General features: G+C 35.0%; 1 protein-coding gene across 1 annotated transcript in view; it reads left to right on the forward strand.

Annotated features, from left to right (window-relative positions):
• The first annotated feature begins 7,911 nt into the window (after positions 1–7,911).
• RBBP8 (RB binding protein 8, endonuclease) overlaps positions 7,912–23,834 on the forward strand; it is an 81,492-nt gene continuing 65,569 nt past the window's right edge. The window contains exons 1-3 of the mRNA XM_068563228.1: positions 7,912–8,107; positions 10,643–10,847; positions 22,286–22,328. Of these exons, the coding sequence (XP_068419329.1) occupies positions 10,739–10,847; positions 22,286–22,328 (152 nt within the window). The 5' untranslated portion in view covers positions 7,912–8,107; positions 10,643–10,738. The remainder of the gene's footprint in view (positions 8,108–10,642; positions 10,848–22,285; positions 22,329–23,834) is intronic.

Genomic DNA, 23,834 nt, shown 5'->3' on the forward strand with positions numbered 1-23,834 from the left:
CTAATGAACTAAAAAAGGGAAACTGGACTGAAGAGGGCATAGATATAAGAAAAAGTGGGGACACACACTACTGAACAAAGCCCAATAATAGCAGATACTATTTTCAAAAGGATTTATCAAACATACTCAGGTCTTCACTAAATTAGCTCAGATCATAATCAGCTTGATACCAATGCTCCCTTTCTTGGACTTGAAGCTGAATAGATCATAAATCTCTGTTAAATAAATGATTCTTTACAACCACCAATTTCTGAAATAAATGAATAAATTAGTTTCTCCTTTCTATACAATACTGCAGTTCAGCTAGATAATGGTTAAAATCCCTTGTAATATAATGGAAATAACAATATAATAATTACCTGACTATTTAACTACCAGACTTATTTAAACTTAATAATTTGAATCAAATAAGATGTGTAAAAGCACTTAACAAATTATTATTTAATCCAATCCCTTCTATAATTATAAATCTCTCACAATTTGCATAGCAATTCAACAATTTCACTATAATTATATAATGTTAGCAATTGGAAAGATCTCTCTGATTAGCTGTAGCTCTTAAATTTATCTATTATTAACAACAGCTTCTTACACTATTTGAATACATATATATAATCATTCAATCCTTAACAATCTTGTGAAATACCCAAGGCTTATATTATTACCTTCATATCACTGATAAACAACTGAGGCACACAGAAGTTAAATTACTTGCTTAATAGGATTATAATTACAAATTATAATTCATTCAAAAAATCCAGTGGAACTGCTGCTGATTTCCCACTATCAACCTATACAAATACATTACTATATACTTACACTTTCCAGAGCTCACAATGATTCCCCACAGCAGAACCTTTGCACATGCCTTCTGCCTGGAAAGCCTTCTACCACTCTGTTCCCAACTGGCAAGCTTTAAGTAATTTCACATATAATACCTCATTTTTACAACCACCCTTTTGGACATACTAAGTATGAGTATTCTCATTTTCCAGTTGAGGAAGTAAGACTTGTCTAGGAAACATGCAGATAACCAGAGATAGGGCCAGAGCATAAACCCTGATCATCTCTTACTCAGGGCTTGCACAGTACCATTGGCTGGGAATATGGCCATATGCCATCGTTGACTGTAGAATAACGCCACAATTTTTGGAGCACTTCCTGCTCTGGTCCCTTCTGAGATTACAACATAATTCAAGGCTCTTCAATCTGTTTAGTTTTAAACTTACTACATGAAAGAATCTAGCTGGGAATCTAGTATAAACACTTCCACTCATTCCATTAGAAGTCAATCTATATTCATCTCTCAAATGTCCACATCTATTGTAAACCAAGTAAAAGGGCATATGTGCCATAATTACTAAGAAATAAAATTATTATTGCAAAAAAGTCTAAAAAAACTGAGATTAATTCATAGAATAGTGCTTCATTCCAATCCTGACCAAGAGAGCCCAGTTTATTTTCCTCTTCTCAATAAGACTTAAATTAAATTGCTATCAAATTTAAAAGTCCTTATAGTAACCTCATATAATATAAAGCTTTCTGAAGTAAACAGAAAAATGTACTGAGACTGCAAATTAGCCTTTAGGTAATAATTTTTTAATAATTTTTCAGAAACGTTATTTGGTTATTTTCTCAAAAGCATTTTCTAAATTAAAAACAGAAAAGCACAGAATAAGCTTCACAGAGATTCTATTTTTCAAAAATAGCATGGTGTACTGAAAAGATCATAGACACAGGACTCATGTCCAGAAGACTGGGTTTAAAGTCTTGGGTCAACTTACCTACTAGTTTGTACATATAGTGCTAGTCACACCATCTAATTTATCAACCTTTATGAAAAGATGAAAACTGTACCTGTTCTACCTGTATGATACAGTTATTTTTAGGTTCCAAAGAGAAGTAGGAACAGTACTTTGTATTTTTATCATCGCAAATTTTTCTTGAATCCATTTTCTATCAGTATTAAACAAACCACTTCCCAACTAATGGGAATTTCAGAGTACTAGCAATAAATCAAAAAGTGCAATTCTTTTATGGCTTACATGATCTATATCATAATATTCTTTAAAACGAGTTTAGATAGATCTGTACATAGTTGAGAAGAAAATACTCCTGACAACAAAAGGTCATTTGAATCTTCCCCTTTTTATTAGTTTATATTTCAAATTCCCTAAAGCTTCTGACCATTTGACTTATCACCCAAACCAGGACATTTTTTAGAGTAAATGGGAGCCCTGTTAATAGTTAAGCCAGAAGAACAGACATTAACCAGAACTGTTGCTGGTAAGCCAGGGCATATGGTCATTTTATATAAGTGTACTAGGTTTGGAAAGAGGAATTCTATCTATCCTAAATAGTCTGCAAAAACAAATTGTCCCAAAGGGTGAGAAGTCAATTAAAACATAATTTAATTTCACTATTCACTTCTAATACTTCCGATTATAACTTAAGTAAAATAGAAAAGTATTGGCTAAAACCAAAGGCCTCCTCTAAGAACTGAATTTTAAACGTAAAACATTTTTGGATCAGTAATTATCAAAGCTTCCTTAACCTTAGACTGACATATGGATTAGGAAAAGCAAAATGTCATTATTTTTTAAAAAGTCTATTTTTCTCAAACATAGTTAGAATAAGAAAAAAATGGAGGAAAAAGTCAGCCAGTGTGTTTGAAGACATATCTGCAATTTGTGAGGCATGAGTACATTAAAGATCACAACTATTTGCCAGCAGTGAATAAATTCATTAATTCATAGATGGAAAAATTACCATTTAAGACGAGCATCATTATTTTTTTAAGTGGACAAAGCAATGAATATTAAACGTGTTTGCTCCTGTGAACCCATCAAGGAATGCTTTAATTAATAGACTCCAAGTGTCAGTGACTTGTTCCTACAGTTAACTCTCCATAATATTTTCCATTTACATTACTGTAAATATTGTTCCCACAGTTTCCATCAGGGCAGCATTATACATATGTACACAGGACAATGTTGTATAGAACTACATTTACTGGATAAAAAGATAAAGATTGGTTTTTCAAGATTCCCAAAATACAATCCACTTTTCCACTCTACAGTCTTAGGGATCACTCTTAAATTCTTTTATCATCTCTGCAGCGGTTAAGCTCTGAGGTTCTTACAAATGCCAGTGTTACAGAAAGGGCCTAAGGGCTATCTAACAAAATTCCTAGGCTTCATTAACCTATACTGCAGAGATATGAAATACTGCCCAAGCAGCCACTGTATACAAACTGATGACCTGGAAGAAAAAGATGCCTCTTTCCATTGACAATAAATAGCAGATCATTAACATCCTGGATCAGCCCACCATCATTTAAACCTATGCCAACAGGCAAGCACACAGTATACTGTATAACACTATTTATCAAGTATAAAGTGATAGTTCCTAAATTGGGAAAATTATATAGCTAATAAAACTTTGCCCATTGCTGATGTGAAATGAAGTAGCTAAGTACTCAAAAACACAAACTACTTTAATAGTTTACAAAGGGAAATGAAGAAGGTATATGTAGCCATAGTGATAATCAAAATAAATAAAGTTTCTCTACCTAAGTTGGAAGTTGGCTAGACTACATGAGGCTAATTTTTCTAATCAGAAAGCAATGTATAATCTTTAATGTCTTTTATAAGCACTTTAATGACCACCTAAGACTGTCAAAAGAAAAACTGTGATACTGACATCCTCCATGAATGTTAAATATATCTTTTAAAACAATTATAAAACTGCTCAACCTAACTGGAATCTCAGCACCATCGACTCAAATCATAAAACATTTTGGCACTTGGGGCAAGATCACTAATTGATGCGTACCCCTAACCCCAAACAACACTTAGTAATTACTGTAAACAACTGTTTAAAAATTAAATCATGTTCATTTAGGTTGACACAAATTTTGACAGCATAATTTTCCATTATGTTAATACTTCTCTCCCCTCTTATCCCTCTTTATTATTTTTATCTTTCTCTTATTATCTCTTTTGTTCTGCTCTTAAAGTAGTTCTGACTGTAGGTATACAGCTCACTCCAGTTTACTAGTATTTTGTGTTCGTATTAAAGGTGCTGGACATTATTACGTAAATAATCACAATGGGTTTAATCACTAAATTTTTTGCCTGGGGATACAGGCAAAAAATTTGCTGGGAGGGGAAGAGAATGGCATGATGTGTAGAGTGGGAGAGAGATGGGAAATGCCCAGCACAAATAACAGAAATAGCCTTAGAGTAGGAAACAGCTCCATAGGAATCAGCTCCATCTTGGTTCTTCAGGTAAATCACGTAACCTCATCTGTTCATTATATATGCTAGGCATGTTTTGTGCCAATATGGTAGCCGCTAGCCACATGTGAGTTTGAGCACTTGGAATGTGGCTAATCCAAATTGAGATGTCCTATGAAGGTAAAATACACATCAGATTTTAAAGACTCAGTATGAAGAAAAATAATGTAAAAGGCCTCATTCATAAATCTGTATATGGATTACATGTTGAAATGATAATATTTTAGATAAATTAGGTTAAACAAAACATTAAGTTAATTTCACCTGTTTCATTTTACCTTTTTAAATGCGGCTAATAGAAAATTTTAAATCATATATGTGGCTTTATTGGGTAGTACTGTTCTAAGACTCTCTGATAAGAACTAGGAATACCGAGAAGAATGAAGAAAGCACAGTCTCCGCTATCAAGAAACCCCTTGCAGCCTAGCTGGGTAAGATAAAAGATATAAACATAATTACAATATAATAGCATTAAATGCAGTGACAAAGATACATATAGAAGGGTATGGGAGAATGAGGAGGGCTATTTGTGGAAGGGGGTAGGAAGAAGGGGTGAAGAGAGACATTAAGGTAGTCTCCTGGAAGCTGCACTACCTGAGCTAAGTCTTAAAGGATAAGTAGAAAGGGGGTGAAATATAAAGGATCTGGGTGGAGGTAATTTCAAGAGAAGAGGATTGTATGAGCCAAGACAATGAAATAGCAAAGAGCAGGAAGGAGGAGTATAAGCAGTCTCCTGTTTTAGAGGGAAAGGATAAGGTGCGGGGTAGAGGTGCAAGGTTAAGAAGGGCTTCTTTGACATTTTAAAGGGATTGAATTTTAATCTTTAGGCAATTGAGAGCCACTGAAGGGTTTTAAACAAGGGAATGCCAAGATCAGAAGTAATGGTTGGGCATTCTGGCAGCTGTGTGGAAACTGCATTTAGGTGCAAGATTGGAAGCATAGTCTAGGTAAGAAATATCAGGGCCAAAACTAGGGCAAAAAGAGTGAGGATGGATAGGAAAGCACTAATTCAGAACTCTATTTAGGAGGTAACATCAGTAGAATACAGTGATTGACCTGTCCTGACTCCATGGAAAGGGGGTTGATATTATTCTAAAGTGATGGGAAGACCCTGGCATGTCTTAAGCTAAGGGAGTGTCATGTTCTGACTTAGGTTTTAAAGAATCATTCTGACTGCTGTTGGAGAATACACTGTAAAGGGAAAACAGTGTAAGTAGAAAGATAGTTGATTTAAAAAAAAAAAAGGGAGGCTATTGCTGCAGAAGAGGTTTAAGATGATGGTGGCTTGGCCCAGGGTGGATACAGACGAGGTGATGAGAAGCAATTGGATTAGGGTTGCATTTTTCTCTGCAAAATGGTATTGCCTAATTCACAAAGTTGAGAAAGGAAAAGGAAAGTTCAGGAAGATCACACTTGTTGAGTCCCATTGTCTTATTTAACCAAGAGGTGAAGGTGTCTGCTGAGAGTGAGAATACTGTATAGAGGCTTGAGGAAAACAGTGAAGGTTTGGAAGACAGCAAAGGAAACAGAAGGAGCTAAATAAAGGCTATTCTAGAGATTAACTGGTGCCCTATATGACGTCTGAAACCATGTAATTTTAGTGCTATCAGTCTAACCTGTTATGTGATTTTCCCGTCACAACCCTCAGCTACCCAGCTGTAGGAGGTAAGCAGATTGTATAGAATGAATCAACAAAGAGTTTCAGTTGTAAAATGGCTTGAGTTAGATGATTTCAAAATCTACATAGTTCCAAAATTCTACAGTTCTAAGAATCCTAGAGTTTTTAGTACACAATTTTTCTCATTGTGGTTAAGTGTACATATATAAAAGTTACCGTTTTAACCATTTCACCACACAATTTTTAAATTGAGTAACCTAACCAAGGGCCTCCAATACGTATGCTAGGACATTAAACTCCCAACCCTCAAGGTGGCAGTGCTGGGCCTGAGGTGGCTGGAATCCTAGTTTCTGTTACCTCTGGATGGAAGCAGTCTCATTTTTTATCACAATATGTAATACAAGTATTCTTTTTCCAGGTACTGAAAAAGTTTGGGAAGCATTGTTCTAAGCCATAAAATTTGAGAAATCCAGTATTACAAAGAGTTCAAAATATCTGCTTCTCTGTTAAAGAAGTTTTCTCATAGAAGTTTTCTCATAGGACTTCATAATTTATATGTAGGTCTTAAGGCTCCTTATTGGAGGCAGATATCTACAAGTATGCCTACCGTTTCCACCGTTAAAGTGATTATCATAAAATCCCATAAAGAGAATCTAAGAATTTAGAATGGATTCAAAGATATTCTCCGCTGAAATGAAAGAGATGAATCCCTAAAGGAACGCCCAATTCATTCATTTTACACGGAGACTGACTCTCTGGCAAGCACTGGGTTAGTTTCTGGTGATAAAAAGGTGAACAAGACATGGTTTTGACCTTAAGAAACTTAAGAGTCTAGGTGAGGAGACAGAATTAATTAAATAAATAATGAAAACTGCAATAAGTGTCAGATAGGAAGGTACATAGCACATAGTGCTATAAGAGGATCTGATAGAAAAGACTAAAACAAGATAAAATTTGGAAGTGAATGATACTTTAACAGGGTAATGAAAGTTCATCAGCTCTCTTTTTTAAAGATGCCAACGTTCCTACAGCATTGCTAGGATGGTACAGAAACATCCTGTTATGTCCACTCGCAAGGAGTAAGCTGTGATACTCATCCCTTAAGACCGGGAATGAACGAGAAAATTACTTTACATTTTATATCTATGATTTCCCAAATACAACTCTACTTTTTAAAGTTTATAATATCCTCTGTCTTCCTCCCAGGTCTTATAAGTATTAAAGAAAAGTACTGAACTGGTTTAAAAAATATTATGATACTGTCTATTCTGTTTATTTTCTTCAACTTCATATATTTATAATTTCTAACGCTAAAACGCTTCTTTTAAATAGGAAATATAAATAGGAAAATATACTAACAACTTGAATGTTTATAAACGAACAGCCACATAAAACGTTGACTTAAAAAAATTACCTAACAGCATGTTGTTCCAATAAATAATGCGTCACTTCTGATTCCGTCTCATTTCAGGTTCGTCAGAAACTTTCTTTAACCTGTGCAAAATATACATCGTTCATTTTGCTACGCGGCCTCGCCACCCAGTCCCGTCAGGTCGCATCACTAAACTGTAGGTAAGAGCTACCAGCCGGAAAGCTACGTTAGATTGATCTGTATCCCTTCCCTCAGTTAACTTTTACTTTCCATCTGGTACAGGCCGCTCCTACGTGCTTTCCCAGAAACGGGCTTAAGTCAGACACACTGATCACTTCTTAGGAGAACGTAAAGCTCCGCAGACAGAACAGCGTGAGCTTTCTCCAGGCCCTCTCAAAAACGCGGTGGTGCCCGCCAGCTCTCGGAGCCTCTTCTGACGGCTCAAAGGAGAAGCTCCACTCTCCAGTCACCGCCCAACGCGGTGGGACTCAACGCCGACCCAGCTCCTCCGCAGCGGTCGTGAGGGGCGCCACCTCGCTCCGCGGCGGGAGGAGGAGGAAGAGGCGTGACGTCGCGGGAACTCCCACGCGACGTTGCGTGACGTCGCGCGAGGTCCGGGCGGGGCGAGCGGAGCCGGCCGCCCTCGGGCCCTCCCCCAGCGCTGGAAAGCGCGGGCTGCCCCGAGGGGGCGGCTTGGCTGCTGGCGGTTTGGCAGATTAGTGAGGGAACAAGCAGAAAAGCGAACGGCCGTCTCTTCCCCGCTCCAGAGCGTGCTCGCGTTCCTGCTGGGGATTTCGAGAATCTCGAGGCAATCTTGCCGTGAGTAGAAGGAATCTCTTTCCCCGACCCAAAGCGCTGGGTCCTAGCGGGCTATTTCCGGTCTGGAGCTGCCGGCTGACCGAAGGCGTTTGGACCCGGGGTGGGGATGGCTGTATGGCTCTGGGGCTGAATCTGAGGAGTCGGCTGCAGCCGGCCTAAACTCCGCGGGAGGTAGACCGGATTGCGGACGAGCCAGCACTCAGTGCTGTTCCCTAGTCTTCGCACCAGCTGAGAACTTGCCTGCTGGCGCCGGGCCCGCCACGCGCATGCGCCGACCTGCGCCCGGGGTCGCCGCGCGGGCTTCCGGCGCCGGTCGTGCGGGTTGCTGGGGGAGCGCTTTGGTGAGGGCGGACCGCCAGCCCTTCGCGGCGCGGGAGGAGGCTGATGCCTAAGGGTCCTGGGATGGGAGCCACTGGACCTCTGCTCTGCTCGTAAGAGCAGCAGTCAGAGTCCCTATTCAGTTTGTCCAGGGCCCTTGTGTGAACTGAGGAGCGGCTCTTGCCTCACCTAAGAATGTGTGCGGTGTGACAGGAAAGAAATCTTCTCTTGAGCACCTTCAGTGTGGTGGTTTATGGTTTACACTGCAACAGGAAGCATAGAAATGTGTTAAATTTTTGCAAACTGTTGAGCCCAGGATGCAACTTGAGAGGCGAGATGCACATTTTTGAGAAATTATTCGTGCAGCGAATAACGGTTCAATATCAAAAGAAATGCCAGCAAAAAGTGCTAAGCATGCAAAATAGATTGGAAAGGGTTTTAACTTTTGAGTTGATGTGGAATACAATATATTGAATCAAAAACTGGAAAACACTCTGAAATATTCTTGACTTAATCAGCATCTAGACACACAGACGCACACACTGTAAAAGAGCAAGAAAGATGATTGGCATAACACGAGTATCTGAACAGCTTAGTATTGATAAATTGTTATGTGGGGGGAAAAAAACATTTAACCTTTTTATTACCCCTGAAGGTAGATATATTTATTAAAGGAAGCTTATTTTACACTATTGGTTTTAAACTATTTAATACTAAAATATACAATTTTAAATTGTTCATTAAAGTAACTAAAACTTTGTTTTGAACTTTTTGATTAATAAAAATAGTTAACTTTTTTTTGTTTTGTTTTTTTTGCTTCTTAGAAGTATTTTGGAGTTCATTGGCATCACAACTTGAGTTGCAGCGGGGACGTGGCCGTAGTAGCCGTGTCCTAGCGATGTGACCTTGGGCGAGTCACTTAGTCTCTTAAGCCTGTTTTCTTCAACTCTAAAATGAAATTAATAATATCAGTAGTAGCTGTTTTATACAATTGTGAAGATTAAATTAAAAGGGAATATAAAACAGCACACTCCACTTAATAAATGGTGGCTTTTATTGACAGTAGTATAGACCCATTGATTTATCTTTTAGAGTTAATACATAGTTGAATACAAGCCTCTTTAGAAATTAAAAATAATTTCCTAATATTATGTAAAATCTAGTACTTGTTCAGTTTTCACTGATTATCTTTAAAAAAAGTATAATCACAATTTTTGAAAAGCTTAATGTATTTTTATTTCTGTAGTGCTTTATAGTTTACCAAGTGGCTCTGCACATAATATTGCTCCCTTTAGACATGCCATTGCTTATCTTAGCCTCTTCATCAGAGACCTCAGGAAATGGTTAGTAAAAGACACTTAAATCCGTTTGGGCACTTGTTAGCAATGGTAAGGCATTGACTAAGAAGCCGGATGTGAGGGTTAGTAGACTTGTTAATCATTTTATTTTATTTTTTTAGTAGTAGCTAGTTAATGGTTTCAGTTTAAGAACACATATTAAAATATTTATTAATCCACTTGAACTTAATAGCCTGTTGCTTCCTTCAGGGGCTACACAAATAATAAACTTAATCATTCACCTTTATTCTGAGAGACACAAAATAGCTTTACCCATATTTGCCTTGTTTTTAGATGTTTCTGTAGTCATAGATCTTGGCTGTGTCTGTATCTTGCTCACTGATTTCATTGTTACGAGAAAGCTGTTCAGATACTCGTGTTATGTCAGTCATCTTTCTTGCTCTTTTACAGTGTGTGTGTCTGTGTGTCTAGATGCGAATGCTTATTAAGTCAAGAATATTTCAGAGTGTTTTCCAGTTTTTGGTTCAGTATATTGTTGTATTCCATATCAACTCAACAGTTAAAAAAGCAATACATTCTTTTAGAATGTGGAAACAATACTGACCATGAATGATTACAAACCTCTCTATATCATAATCCTTTCAACTTAACATAACGTAGGTAATTACTTCCTCATAGGTGGAATAAGAAAAAATTTGCCTGAAAGTGTAGCTTAACTTAAAGCCAGATAACTGAAATTGGGGCTTTTCTCACCATACTCATCTTTTTTCCTCACTTCCACCCCCTCAGATTCTGAAGTGATTGATCATAGGTAAATAAGGAAAACTTGAGATCAGCTGCCTGGGCTTGAAGTCATACTGATTTCAAATTACACAAAGATAAATGCAGAATTCACTTATGTTGCAATCTGTTGTTTCAGGTATTTGAACTGGCCAAAGACAACTTCAGACCTGTATAATGTAACAGAAAAGGTCAGAAAACATTAGGCAGTAGAAGTGTGAGCATATTAAGTAAGATGAACGTCTCGGGAAGCAGTTGTGGAAGCCCTAGTTCTACAGATGTATCTAATGACTTTAAGGATCTTTGGACAAAACTAAAGGAGTATCATGATAAAGAAGTACAAGGTAATTTTTTTCTGAAATACTTGGTAGCAGTATTCTGCTGAGACTATAATAGTAATAACTAATTTTTATGACAGTTCAAAGATCTCATTTTTAAGGGACCTTTACTATTCCAATTTTGGGAGATTCATTTTTATGGTTGAGTTGTTGCTTTTTGACTACAGACAACTACCACAGAATGTAGCTCTTGCACAGCTTGTAGTTACTTGTGGTAATATGTATGGTGTGGTGGAAGGGGCATAGAAATTGTTGACCGAAGATCTGGATTTGAATTCTAATTTCATTTATGTACTTGCTCTGTGATCTCAGCAAGTTACATAACCTCTAGACTTAATTATCTTCTGTAAAATTATTTGCAGGATTGTTTATTGACATAAAAGTACTACCTAAGTCATTCGACAAACCTTCAGAATTTGTGTCTCAGTGCTTAGGTTTGCCACCAAGCCCTGAGACCCAAAAGTAAATGGCAGTTTGCCTTCAAAGAGCCTGCAGTCTGGTAGAGAGAGAGTCATGTGAACAGATAATTAACAGTATAGTGAAATAAGAGCTAAAAGGTTTATATGAAATGCAATGAGCATACAGAGAATTGAGCTGTTGCGGTTAGGTTGAGTATATAAATGTTATATATGATTGTGTTAAAATGTACTATTAAAAGCTAAACTATTAAAGCTAAACTCAAGGTTTGATAGTAAGCCTTAATATACCTATCTAATTCTGTGACTTTCATATAATACATTTCCCCCATGTGTGGGAAATGCTTCATATTACATTTGTTTCTTGATTACCTACTGCAACCATAGGTTAATACTACAGTGTTTTATAGTTTTTTCTTTTCCCCTCAGTTGAATAGCTTTCTCTTTTTTTTAAAATTGAAGTATAGTTAATTTACAATGTTGTGTTGGTTTCAAGTGTACAGCAAAGTGATTCAGTTACACATATATATACATATATATATTCTTTTTCAGATTCTTTTCCATTATAGGTTATACAAGATGTTGAATATAGTTCCCTGTGCTGTATAGTAGGTCCTTGTTGTTTACCCATTTTATATACAGTAGTGTGTATATGTTAATCCCAAACTCCTAATTTATCTCCCCCACCCCCGCCCCCCAGTCCCCTTTGGTAATCATAAGTTTGGTTTCTGTGTCTGTGAGTCTCTTTCTGTTTTGTAAATAAGTTCATTTGTATCATTTTTTTTGGATTCTACATGTAAGTGATACCATATTTGTCTTTGTCTGGCTTACTTCACTTAGTATGATAATCTCTGGGTCCATCCATGTTGTTGCAAATGGCATTATTTCATTCTTTTTATGGCTGAGTAATATTCCATTGTATATATGTGCCACATCTTCTTTATCCATTCATCCGTCAATGGACATTAGGTGCTTCCAGGTCTTGGCTATTGTAAATAGTGCTGCTATGAACATTGAGGTGCATGTATCTTTTCGAATAAGAGTTTTCTCCTGATATATGCCCAGGAGTGGGATGCAGGATCATATGGTAACTCTTTTTAGTTGTTTAAGGAGCCTTCATACTGTTTTCATTTCCCTAATGATTAGTGATGTTAGCTTTTCATGTGCTTATTGGCCATTTGTGTATCTTTGGAGAAATGTCTATTCAAGTTCTTTGCCTGTTTTTTAATCATATTGGTTTTTGTTGTGGTTGAAGTTCTTTGTATATTCTGGATATTAATCTCTTACCTGATATATGGTTTGCAAGTATTTTCTCCCATTCTGTGAGTTGCTTCTTCACTCTGTTAATTGTGTCCTTTGATGCATAGAAGTTTTTAATATTGATATAGTCTAATTTATCTACTTTTTTCTTTTGTTGTCTGTATTTTTGGTATTATATCCAAGAAATCATTGCCAGATCCGTTGCCATTAAGTTTTGCCTTGTGTTTTCTTCTAAGAGTTTTATAGTTTTAGATCTTATGTTTAGGTCCTTGATCCATTATGAGGTGAATTTCGTATATGGTGTAAGGTAAGGGTAAAACTTCATTCTTTTGCTGTGGATATCTAGTTTTCCAGCACCATTTGTTGAAAAGACTGTCCTTTCCCCATTGAATGGTCTCGGCACCCTTCTCAAAAACCATTTTTTTGAGAAGGGGGCCAAGGCTCTATTCTAATTTTTGTTTGTTTGTTTGTTTGTATGTATGTCTTTATGCCAGTACCATATTGTTTTGATTATTGTAGCTTTTTATTAAGTTTTGAAATCAGGAAATAACGTGACTTCCAACTTTGTTCTTTTTCAAGATTGTCTTGGCTATTCGGAGTCCCTTGAGATTTCATATGAATTTTAGGACATATTTTCCTATTTCTGCAAAAAAACATCATTGGGATTTCAATAGAGATTGCATTGCATCTGTAGATCACTTTGAGTAATGTTGACATCTTAACAATATTAAGTCTTCCAGTCCATGAACATAAGATGTCTTTCCTTTTTTAAATTTCTTTCAGTGATGTTTTGTAGTTTTCATCATACAAGTCTTTCATCTCCTTGGTTAAGCTTATTCCTTATTTTGTATTGGCTGCTCTTGGATGCTATTGTAAATGGGATTTTCTTAATTTCCTCTTCAGAGTGCACGTGGTTAATGTAAAGAAACGCCACTAATTTTTGTGTGTTGCTTTGTGTCCTACAACTTTGCTGAAAGTGTCTATTTCTTAATTGTAGTTTTTGAATTCTTAGCTGAGAAAAATATTAGAAACTCTTTAATTTTATTATGAAAGGTTGGAGTTCAACTACATCTACTACTTCACTTGCATCTGTTACTGCTCTATTATGCTCATTCTTTGGTAGATTATTCTGATGCATGTTTCCATTAAAGCTCTCTTTCAGCATATTAGGATTGCTGATGCAGTCAGGGTACATTAGTGTTCGGTTAGAAATCCAGGTGTCAATGGAGTTATTATTGTTTTATCCATTTTTTTTTTTAATTTAAACTTTTTTTTCTAAAATTGTGAAAACACAAAATAAACAGCAAAAATTTACCCTCTTCTCCCCACACACAAACAGGTAACCACTTTTATTATCTTTTGTGTGTGTATTCTTCCATTTTTTTAAATTTAAAGTTTAAGACTTTTTAATTTTAGGAAATATTATACATTTATAAAAGTAAAGAGAATAGCATAATGAACTCCTATTTACCCATCACTCAGCTTCAACCATTATCAGTACACAGCCAACCTTGTTTTACTTATGTTGCATTTGCATCTTTATCCCTCTTCCACTCAGTTATTTTGAACTTTCTGACATAATTTCATCTATAAATACTTCAATATATTCCAGTAGTCTTTTTTAACAAAAAAATGCCATTATTGCACTAACAAAACAAATTCTTTAATGTCATCTTATACCTATTAGATGATTGTGTTCAAATTTCCCCAGTTATCTGAAATGTCTTTTTATAGTTGGTTTGTTCCCATCTGTATCTAGAAGAATTCTCCATGTTGTGTTTGATTAATATATCTATTGATTATTTTCAGTGTAGTTTTAGTTTATATTTCCCTTATGAATGAGGTTAAGCATCTTTGCTTATGCTTGAGGGTGATTTGTATTTCTTTCTCAAGAACTGTTTATATACCTGATTATTCTTTGGTAGTTGGCCTTTTCCCTATCAATTGATAGGAGCTGTTTATATCTGAGGCAGATTAGTTCACTTCAAATATTTGAAAGTTTAGAAATTCAAGTTTGTTGTTAGTGATAAAGATCTGATTTTTAAGTGACTGTGCTTGTGGTCATATGTTCAGGGACAAATAGGAGTATTTTACATTAATTCTGCTCTTCATTTGACTACACTGTTTTCCCCCAGAAAATGTAGTGTGAAACATTGAGGAAGTATTCTGAGTTTTAGTATTCACTTGCTATTCATTCAGTGAGCAGTTATTGAATTATATGCTGGGAATGGTAGCAGTTGCTGAGAATACAACAGTGAAGAAGACACAGTAGGTTTTGGGGGCATTGTATTCATTCTCTTTAGGAAAATATTTATACAGTATAGTTACATAATGAAATGATAGCAAAAATAATCCAGATACAAGATATTCTGTCTTGTATAATGGCTACACTGATAATAACAATGTAATCAGCTACGTGCACTTTTAAAACTGCAAAGGAATAATAACATCTCCCAACTTCTGTTGAAGAGAAGCCATATCTTCCTCTTGGTTTATAATACTGTGACCCCAGCATGTAAGTTTACTAATAGGAATAGTTTCAAGTTTAAACTATTATAGGAGATATACACTATAAAAAAGCTTATTCTTTGTGACCTGGAGGTAAAGCAAATACAATATCTTCAAATGATTTAAATAGGACCAGATGTACTTGAGTTTTTATTAAACATTTAACAGAGAAGAATTAGCATTCTGCCATCTTCAAGTATAAGGTTAAATTCTTTATCCTTCAAATGATTACTTTCCGTTGTCTTATAACAAGACATTAAAATTTTAAGAAGATCATTAAAATTTTATTATGCAGAGTCCCTATCTTACTCATCTTTCTACCTGCATTTCCATAGGTAAAAGTGCTTGGCACATAGTAAGAAATTAGTAAATGGTATCTGAATGAATTGCATAGTTCAGCTGCGTCAATGAAACATTTTCTTGAACATAAGTTTTTAAAATCCCATAATATATGAAAATCTCAAAATTTTATATCTCTAAAACCCTGAAATGCTTTACTACCCATTTACTTTAAATTTTCAATTTTAGATGATACTGTAGAAAGTTGAGAAAAGAAAAATAAATCACCATTTTATAGGAATGGCATTTGTTTATTCTTTCCTAGTTTTAAAAGAAATGCATGTAGATTATTGTATTGTTGTGTTCAGTGTACATACTGTTTTATATGTGACTGATTTTTTTTATCACATTAGGATTTTTAAAATTAATTAATTAATTAATTTTATTTATTTTTTTATAAATTTATTTATTTATTTTTGGCTGTGTTGGGTCTTCGTTTCTGTGCAAGGGCTTTCTCCAGTTGCGGCAAGTGAGGGCCACTCTTCATCGCGGTGCGTGGGCCTCTCTTGTTGCGGAGCACAGGCTACAGACGCGCAGGCTCAGCAATTGTGGCTCACGGGCCTAGTCGCTCTGCGGCATGTGGGATGTTCCCAGACCAGGGCTCGAACCTGTGTCTCCTGGATTGGCAGGCAGGTCCTCAACCACTGTGCCACCAGGGAAGCCCTATGTGACTTATTTTTGTGGTTATTTCATTACTTAACCAAACTGCTTGTTTTTCATAATCTTCATTTTAGAATTTTTAGGCATACCCATTTAAAACTGGGACAGTTTTATTTTTTAGGCTCCTAATTTAACAGGGATAAAGTATTTGGCAGCTTTCTTCCTCATGTTCATTGGTGTTTCAGGGTCTTCAGGAGACCTCTATGATGAGGAAGCATCAAGAAAATAAATAACATATTGTTTGATATGAACAACATGCCATTCGTCAGATTATAGAACATATAAGACTCACAAATATTACATAATGGATAATTTTTTTTTAAAGTGTGTACTCCTCATGGCCATACTCTTAGTAGCCATCACACTCTCAGGAGCATTAGTTTATATACATGGAAAAACTTTAAGGGAGGAATACAGCAGTTGTTGATGATTTTGATTAATATATATGTGCTTTATGAATGGTAGGTATTGGATATATGTTTGAGCTGATGAGAGAAGATAACTTCCGGCATATTATAATATATTGATCAGGCTACTTTTACCAATTTCAAAATCACTTACAGATTCTTCAGTTTTAAGTGATCGCGCATTATTTTTTAAAAATTAGTATGTTATTTAAAAACATTTTGGTTGGGCCCAGGCAAATTTGTTGAAAGGAAGACTTTTTTGACAGTCCCTTGTCAATGTGTTCCAGATAGTTCCATATAAAATTAGATCCTCTGACTCTGTGATAGCATCAAAGACATGCCTAAAGGGTACTTAATTTTTTTTTTTTTTTTAAGTAGAGGATCCACTTGGAAAAACCAGTATAAGAGGCTATTTGAAAGACGTCAAACATGGACTTGTCCAGACTTTGCAGGTTTTGAAGTATATATAGGAATCAAAATTCAGTCATTGCTTTTAAAACTTCATGCCAGGTTAAAAAAAAAAAAAAAAAAGGAAAAGAAAAGATACGAAGGTAGTACTTGAGTTACATAATTTTTCTTAGATACGCATAAGAACTTAAATGCATCTGAACTTGTTTGGATACAATTTTTTTTTTTTTGCTTTTAAAATCCCTTTCAGTATCAGGTTTATTATTAAAAAGCACAGGTAATAAGATGGAATTTAGAATATTTTTCAGAATGTCACCATTTTAATAAATGGTTTTTGTCCATGCTATGGTTTACCATCAACATCTCATCTAGTAGTATTTTCTATATCTGGTAAATAAGGTAATCAATTTCATAGAAAACTAGGCAGATTTTTGAGGACAGAGTTGGAGCCCCATTGAAGAAACGGAAAGTAAAGAGGCTCTAATATGACAGGATAAATATTTTTTGATTCAATTTTGGATTGCTCCATTTATTTTCTTAGATGTTTCATCAAAAATTCCAAAAAGATAACATTCATATTAAGACTACACAAATTAGCAATGAAAGGAGTTGCAAGTAATTTTGGTCCATAACATCAGTGTCCTACTCATTAAGAAAGGCTAGTCATCAGGAAAATGCAAATCAAAACCACAATGAGATATCACCTCACACCTGTCAGAATGGATATCATCAAAAAGAACACAAATAAGAAATGTTGGCGAGGATGTGAAGAAAAGGGAACTGTCATACACTGTTGGTGGGAATATAAATTGTTGCAGCCTCTGTGGAAAAAAGTATGAAGGTTGCTTAAAAAACTGAAAATAGAACTGCCATATATGACCCAGCCATTGTACTCCTGGGTATATATCCGAAAAAAAACAAAAACACTAATTCGAAAAGATACATGCACCTCAATGTTCATAGCAGCATTATTTGCAATTGCCAAGATATGGAAGCAACCTAAGTGTTCATCAACAGATGAATGGATAAAGATGTGGTGTGTATATGTACTCAGCCATTTAAAAAAAGAAAAAAAGAATGGACCACTACTCAGCCATAAAAAAAGAAATTTTGCCATTTGCAGTAACATGGGTGGACTTAGAGGGTATTATGCCAAGTGAAATAGACAGAGAAAGACAAATACTGTATGATGTCACTTATATGTGGAATCTAAAAAATACAACAAACTAGTAAATATAACAAAAAAGAAGCAGACTCACTCAGACTCAGATACAGAGAACAAACTAGTGGTTATCAGTGGGGAAAGGGAAGTGGGGGGCAATATAGGTAGGAGATTAAGAGGTATAAACTATTAGGTATAAAATAAGCTACAAGGATAGGGACTTCCCCAGCAATCCAGTGGTTAAGACTCCACACTCCCATTGCATGGGGCTTGGGTTCGATCCCGCATCCGGGAACTGAGATCCCACATGCTGCACAGTGCGGCCAAAAAAAAAAAAAGGATATATACAACACGGGAAATATAGCCAATATTTTGTAACAACTATAAATGGAGTGTAACCTTTAAAAATTGGGAATCACTATATTGTACACCTGTAACAATATCAACTATATTGTCAATAAAAAAAAGAGTACTATCATTAACTCTCACATGTTATTTTCCATTTGTGTTAACATAAATTCGATAATATCCACAAAAAATTAATTTACCCATTTTGAGGTAATTAAATCTTAAGAGTAAACTAAGCACACCTTAAATATGGCTGCATCTCATAAAGGCAAGTGTCTTTACTTTGGAGTTGAAATAATTGATTTGGCAGTTACAGAAATACTAGTAGTTGTGTTTTTGGTAGAAGCTTAATTATTTGAGCTATATATAAAGCCACTATTTATCAAGAAAAGTGTTATTAGGCTTACAATTTATAATTCAGAATCATAAATAACTTGTTGTACAGTGACAGTACATACATATATGGTTTGTTCTGGGTAGCGAACGAGAATGAGTAAAAATTAACATAGCAATGATTTTTATTTTGATTATCACAAATTGAATTCTTGGCTTATTTCTGAATTCTTATTTAAAGTTGTTTCTTGTATTATGTGACTACACACATGGGCCCTTAATTGTTTCATTTCTTTCAAAATTCACATACACGTTATAAGGTTAATTGTAGTGCAGCGCTTTTGGTCTTTTGAGCGCTGTTTCCTCATTAGGTGTCTCAGGTTGCCAGTGTTACAATCCTAAATACTTTTTTGAACAGACTACCTGTTCATACAGGAGCTGCATTGTTGTATAGCCTCATTCCTTCCGATGGGTGTGGAGCAGGATTAAAGCACACTTTATAGGGGTTCTAATTGTGGATGCCTAATTGACTTGATGAATGGCAAATGCTAAAATTTAAACACACATACATACACATACACACACAAACGTGTTTCAGGGCTGATCTGCATGACAGAACAAATGCCTCACAGGTGTTGAATGCTTACAAGATAAAAGAGTAGTCTTTACATATTTCCCAAGAATTTTCTTTTGAAGTTTATAAGGATTTTCTATCTCATTGTTTCTTTTCTTAAAATGGTTTATGGCAATAATCCATTTCATCTTGGGTGCACTTTTCACTTCTAAAGGCAGACCTGAGTTTTAGAGTCGGCCAAAATTAAAAAACAAGAAAATCTAACAGCAAGTAAATTTTCACACACTTTGGGAAGGGTAAAAGAGAGTGAAAAACTGCTGACTCTAGTCTTTGGCCTAGTAGGGTCACAAGTTCTTTTCTTAATTCTTCAAGAATGATTTGATGCTTTACTAAGTACTTTAAAGGTCTTGTGAGTTTGTCATCATTACCTGAAAAAGAAGGAAGCTTCTCCAGCTACGAACTTGACAGATGGAAAAGATTTTTTTAAAAATCAAAAGATCACACCAGTTTTTAACAGTGAAAAAATAATGTTTCCCTTTATTATAATAATTTGTATTTTAACAGTATTCCAACTCTTAGGGCAAATATTTTTCCATAATTTTTTTTTTAGCTTTTCATTTTGAGCTTATTGTAGATTCACACTGTAGTATATACCCTTTACCCAGTTCACCCCAGTGGTAACATCTTGTATAACTATAGTATAATAGTACAACTTAGAAATTGACATTGATACAATCTATCAATCTTATTGAGATTCTGTTACTTTTACATGCCCTCATTTGTGTGTGTGTTTTAATTCACTAACATGTGTTGATCCCTGTGACTACCAAGGGTCCTTAAAGCTACTCTTTTAAGTCCCCAACCACCTTCCTCCCACCTCAACCCCTCCAGCTTCTGGCCACCCATAATCTGGTCTCCATCTCTATAATTTTGTCATTTTAAGAATGTTATGTATGTGGAATCACATAGGGTGTACTTTTTGGGTTGGCTTTTTTTTCCAACTCAGCATAATTCCCTTGTAGTCCATCCAGGTTGTTGCATATTTTAATACTTCTTTTCTTTTTATTGCTGAGTAGTACATGTGGTAGAAGGATGTACCACAGTTTTGTTTCATTTTGTTTTTTTTAACAGTTCACTCATTGAAGGACGTTTGGGTTGTTTCTGTTTTTGGCTGTTATGAATAAAGCTGCTGTGAACATTTGATTACAGGTTTATTCATAACATTTTATTTATTCAAATTATAGGCCATAGAAATGAGGGTAAATGTATCATATCAGTTGGACATTTCCTAGAGGTGAAATTTGAGATATAGGGCAAAAGTATAACTAAAAAATTCTCCAGGGCCTTTATTTTTCTATAATAACTGGATTTCCTGGCATTAAATCCTTACCTCTTGGGCAATAAGAAAAGGTGACTGCCCATTAGTATCTATATGACTTTTAATTTCATCCCTAGTCAGCACCATGGAGGGGGAGATTGTGGAGAAATGTATAGGTCTGTTTTCTAAAACTCTTACTTAGCTAAATGATGTTGTTCAGACAGGTAATGAAAAATCCTGTTCTTAGAAGTGACAAATTTATTAATGTTTCTATACAAATTATATGGAAAGCTTTTCTAAATGTATAACTTACTAGAAGCCATAAACTACCAAAGACAGTCAATCTTTAATTTTTCATAAATTAGTTAACTAATAACCATTTATTGGGGATTAATTATGCCCCAAATAAAAGAAATTCTTAAGTAGATATAGAATTTTTAAACTTTCTAGGCACTATTTTTAAAAGTGAATATAATATCCACAAGTGGGAAAATTGTAGAATAGTAAAAAGATTGGTTTAGGAATCTGAAAATGTAAACACAGAAGTTTTTCCCCCCTTTAAATAATCACATTGCAGAAAATAGCATAGAGAAAATAGAGAACCAAATAGTTTAGTGTTGCTAAATAGACTTATTCTTTTTTACTTAATGATTTTAATAGCTGTGTATTATTCTGTCTAGTGGTTACATCATATTTTACTTAAACTCGTCCCTATTTTAAGCATTTTATATTTCAATACATTGTTCAATATTCTTTGTGACTATCAGTTTCTCTGTAGTTTGGATTATATTCTTAGGTTAGAATCCAAGATGTGGGATATTGATGAAAAAGAGTCCCATTATATGTCACTAACTTGCTTTCCAGAAGAATTGTGCTAATTTATAATACCTCCTGCAAAGCATGGCAGTGTAGTTTTACAACACTTTTATCAACACTGGGTATTAAAATTTTTATAATTTTGCTAAGTAATTTTTTGGGTTTGGATTTATATTGCTAGTGGTGTTGGATGTATTTTCATGTTTGTTTAATGGTGGGTTTTCTCCTTTTAATTATTGTTTGTGAGACTGAGGAATGTCACTCTTATTTTGTTCATATCCTCTCTTGCAGTCTCAATGCTCATCAGCCTGCTTTCTTAACAATAATTACCCAAGTCCCATAGGCAGTGGTCTTCTATTTTGTATCAGACGCAATTAAAATCAAAAATACATATAACACATGTAATACATATCTTGAGCTAAAAACAGTAGTGCCTTATGTTAAGTACTTTTTTGTAAGCAGTTGTGTTCCTAGTCCAGGACTTCCTGACACAATCTATTTTAATCCCAGAAGATTTGAGCCTACATAAGCACTATTGCTGTTAGCAAAATACATAGGCTATGCCAGAACATAAACCTTCATTTATAGTGAACTTCTAGTTATATGCTTGCCCATGCTATTTAGGAAGTAACTCACTTTAGGTGGAGAAAATTTCATTCTATTTGGCTGTCATACAATAGACTAAGAGCAATAATGTTGCAAATACTCTTTTGTGACCTAAGGGTGCAAGTGAGGGAAATACACTCTTCAAACTAATGGAACCTGGCTCATTGTTCAGAGGCCAGGCTCAAGTAACTTAATAGTGTAGCATTAGATTCATAAAGAAACTTAGATTAACTGCTTTCGAAATGATAAAATGTATAAATAAAATACTGAGGATTTTTTTCTTTTTCAGGTTTACAAGTAAAAGTAACCAAACTGAAAAAGGAACGAATTTTGTAAGTATCAGCATATATAACACTGATGTCTTATTTATAAAGTAATTGATATTGATGTCCTATTTGAATTCAATGTTTTATTTATAAGGAAGTTAGCTTTACTTAGTGTGGACCTTGTGTAGTTGACAGTGAGTTATTCAAAATTCTAAAGGAAAAAGAATAATTTTGAGTATAGCCTTAGTTAATATTTGCATATATTTATATTTTAACATAATTTTAATATGTGTATAATCTTTTTCCTTAAAATATTTATTAAGATGGAAACTGATCTATAAATCATTTTGATCTGTTAGTGGCATTTTTTTCTCAACTATGATTAATACCTGGAATTGAAGATGCTACAAGCTGGGGAGCAGGATAAGTCTGGGATTTCTAACTCATATAAGAAATGGGAACTAAATGGATATTCTGAGAATCCTTTTAACTAATTTGAAATTACCAGCAGTTCCCCTGAATTGTTTTGGTTATTAAGCCCAGAATCAGATCTGATTTTCTAAGTCAGGAGCAGATTTTACTCGTGGTTCTTTAGAACTTCTGCATTCAGGAATCTGAAACAGATGGCATAATAGAGTATTATTACTCATAACAAAAATTAATATCATTGTGACTAATAATAATTGCATTTGCTTTACAGTATATACCAATAGGTCTCAGTTCCTTCATATTCCTAAAGCTTCCAAGACTGTAACCAGAAGCTGGAGTACCAGCCACTCATCAAAACACACCTCACTATTTTTTCTATTATAATCTGAAAACAGAAATTGTGAAGTTTTCCATTACACCTGTAAAGTCATGTTTGGAAGATGACCTAGATACAGAAATGAGAAATCATAAATTTTTAAAACAGTTTTTTTGAAGAATAATTTTATGATTCTTAATTACTGACACTTTCAAATGCTTTGCATGTTGAAAAGGTACCTGTTCCTACCTTAAAGGTGTCATTTAAACATTTAAGTTCAGGATGTATATCTTATTAGTTGATCATATTTTCTTACTGTGAGACCAAAAAGACACCAGAAGTGACTTTTATGGTAAAGAAGATGTATCCTTTCACATAGAAGGCCCAAAGTAGGGAGATTCTAGGACTGGTTATCACTTATTTCTATCTTTCTTCTCTGCCATCTTTAGTGTTCAGACTTGCCCTGTTAGTCTTGACTCACTGCAGTATGGCAAGCTGGCTGTCATCATTCTAGTTATCACTTGCACAACATCTTTGTGTCCTTTTATTTTTACTAATTATAAAAGTTTGTCAGAAGCAGCCCCCAGCAGACTTCCTCTAACTCATTGACGATGTTCATTCCTAAATAATAACTGGCAAAGAGAACTGAATTAACATGATTGGCTTACACTAATTCTGGCACTACTTTATATGTATTCTAGGATTAAGTGAATAAGTAAATATATTGTTGATAAGGAGGCTTTTCCTCAGTGGTGAAATTTTTTTTGAGTGGTTTGAGATTAAAAATTATGAAATACACTTATTCTATTGTTTTCATCTTCACCTTT

This window comes from Eschrichtius robustus, chromosome 14 (genome assembly GCF_028021215.1).
Source record: "Eschrichtius robustus isolate mEscRob2 chromosome 14, mEscRob2.pri, whole genome shotgun sequence".
Classification (NCBI taxonomy): domain Eukaryota; kingdom Metazoa; phylum Chordata; class Mammalia; order Artiodactyla; family Eschrichtiidae; genus Eschrichtius; species Eschrichtius robustus.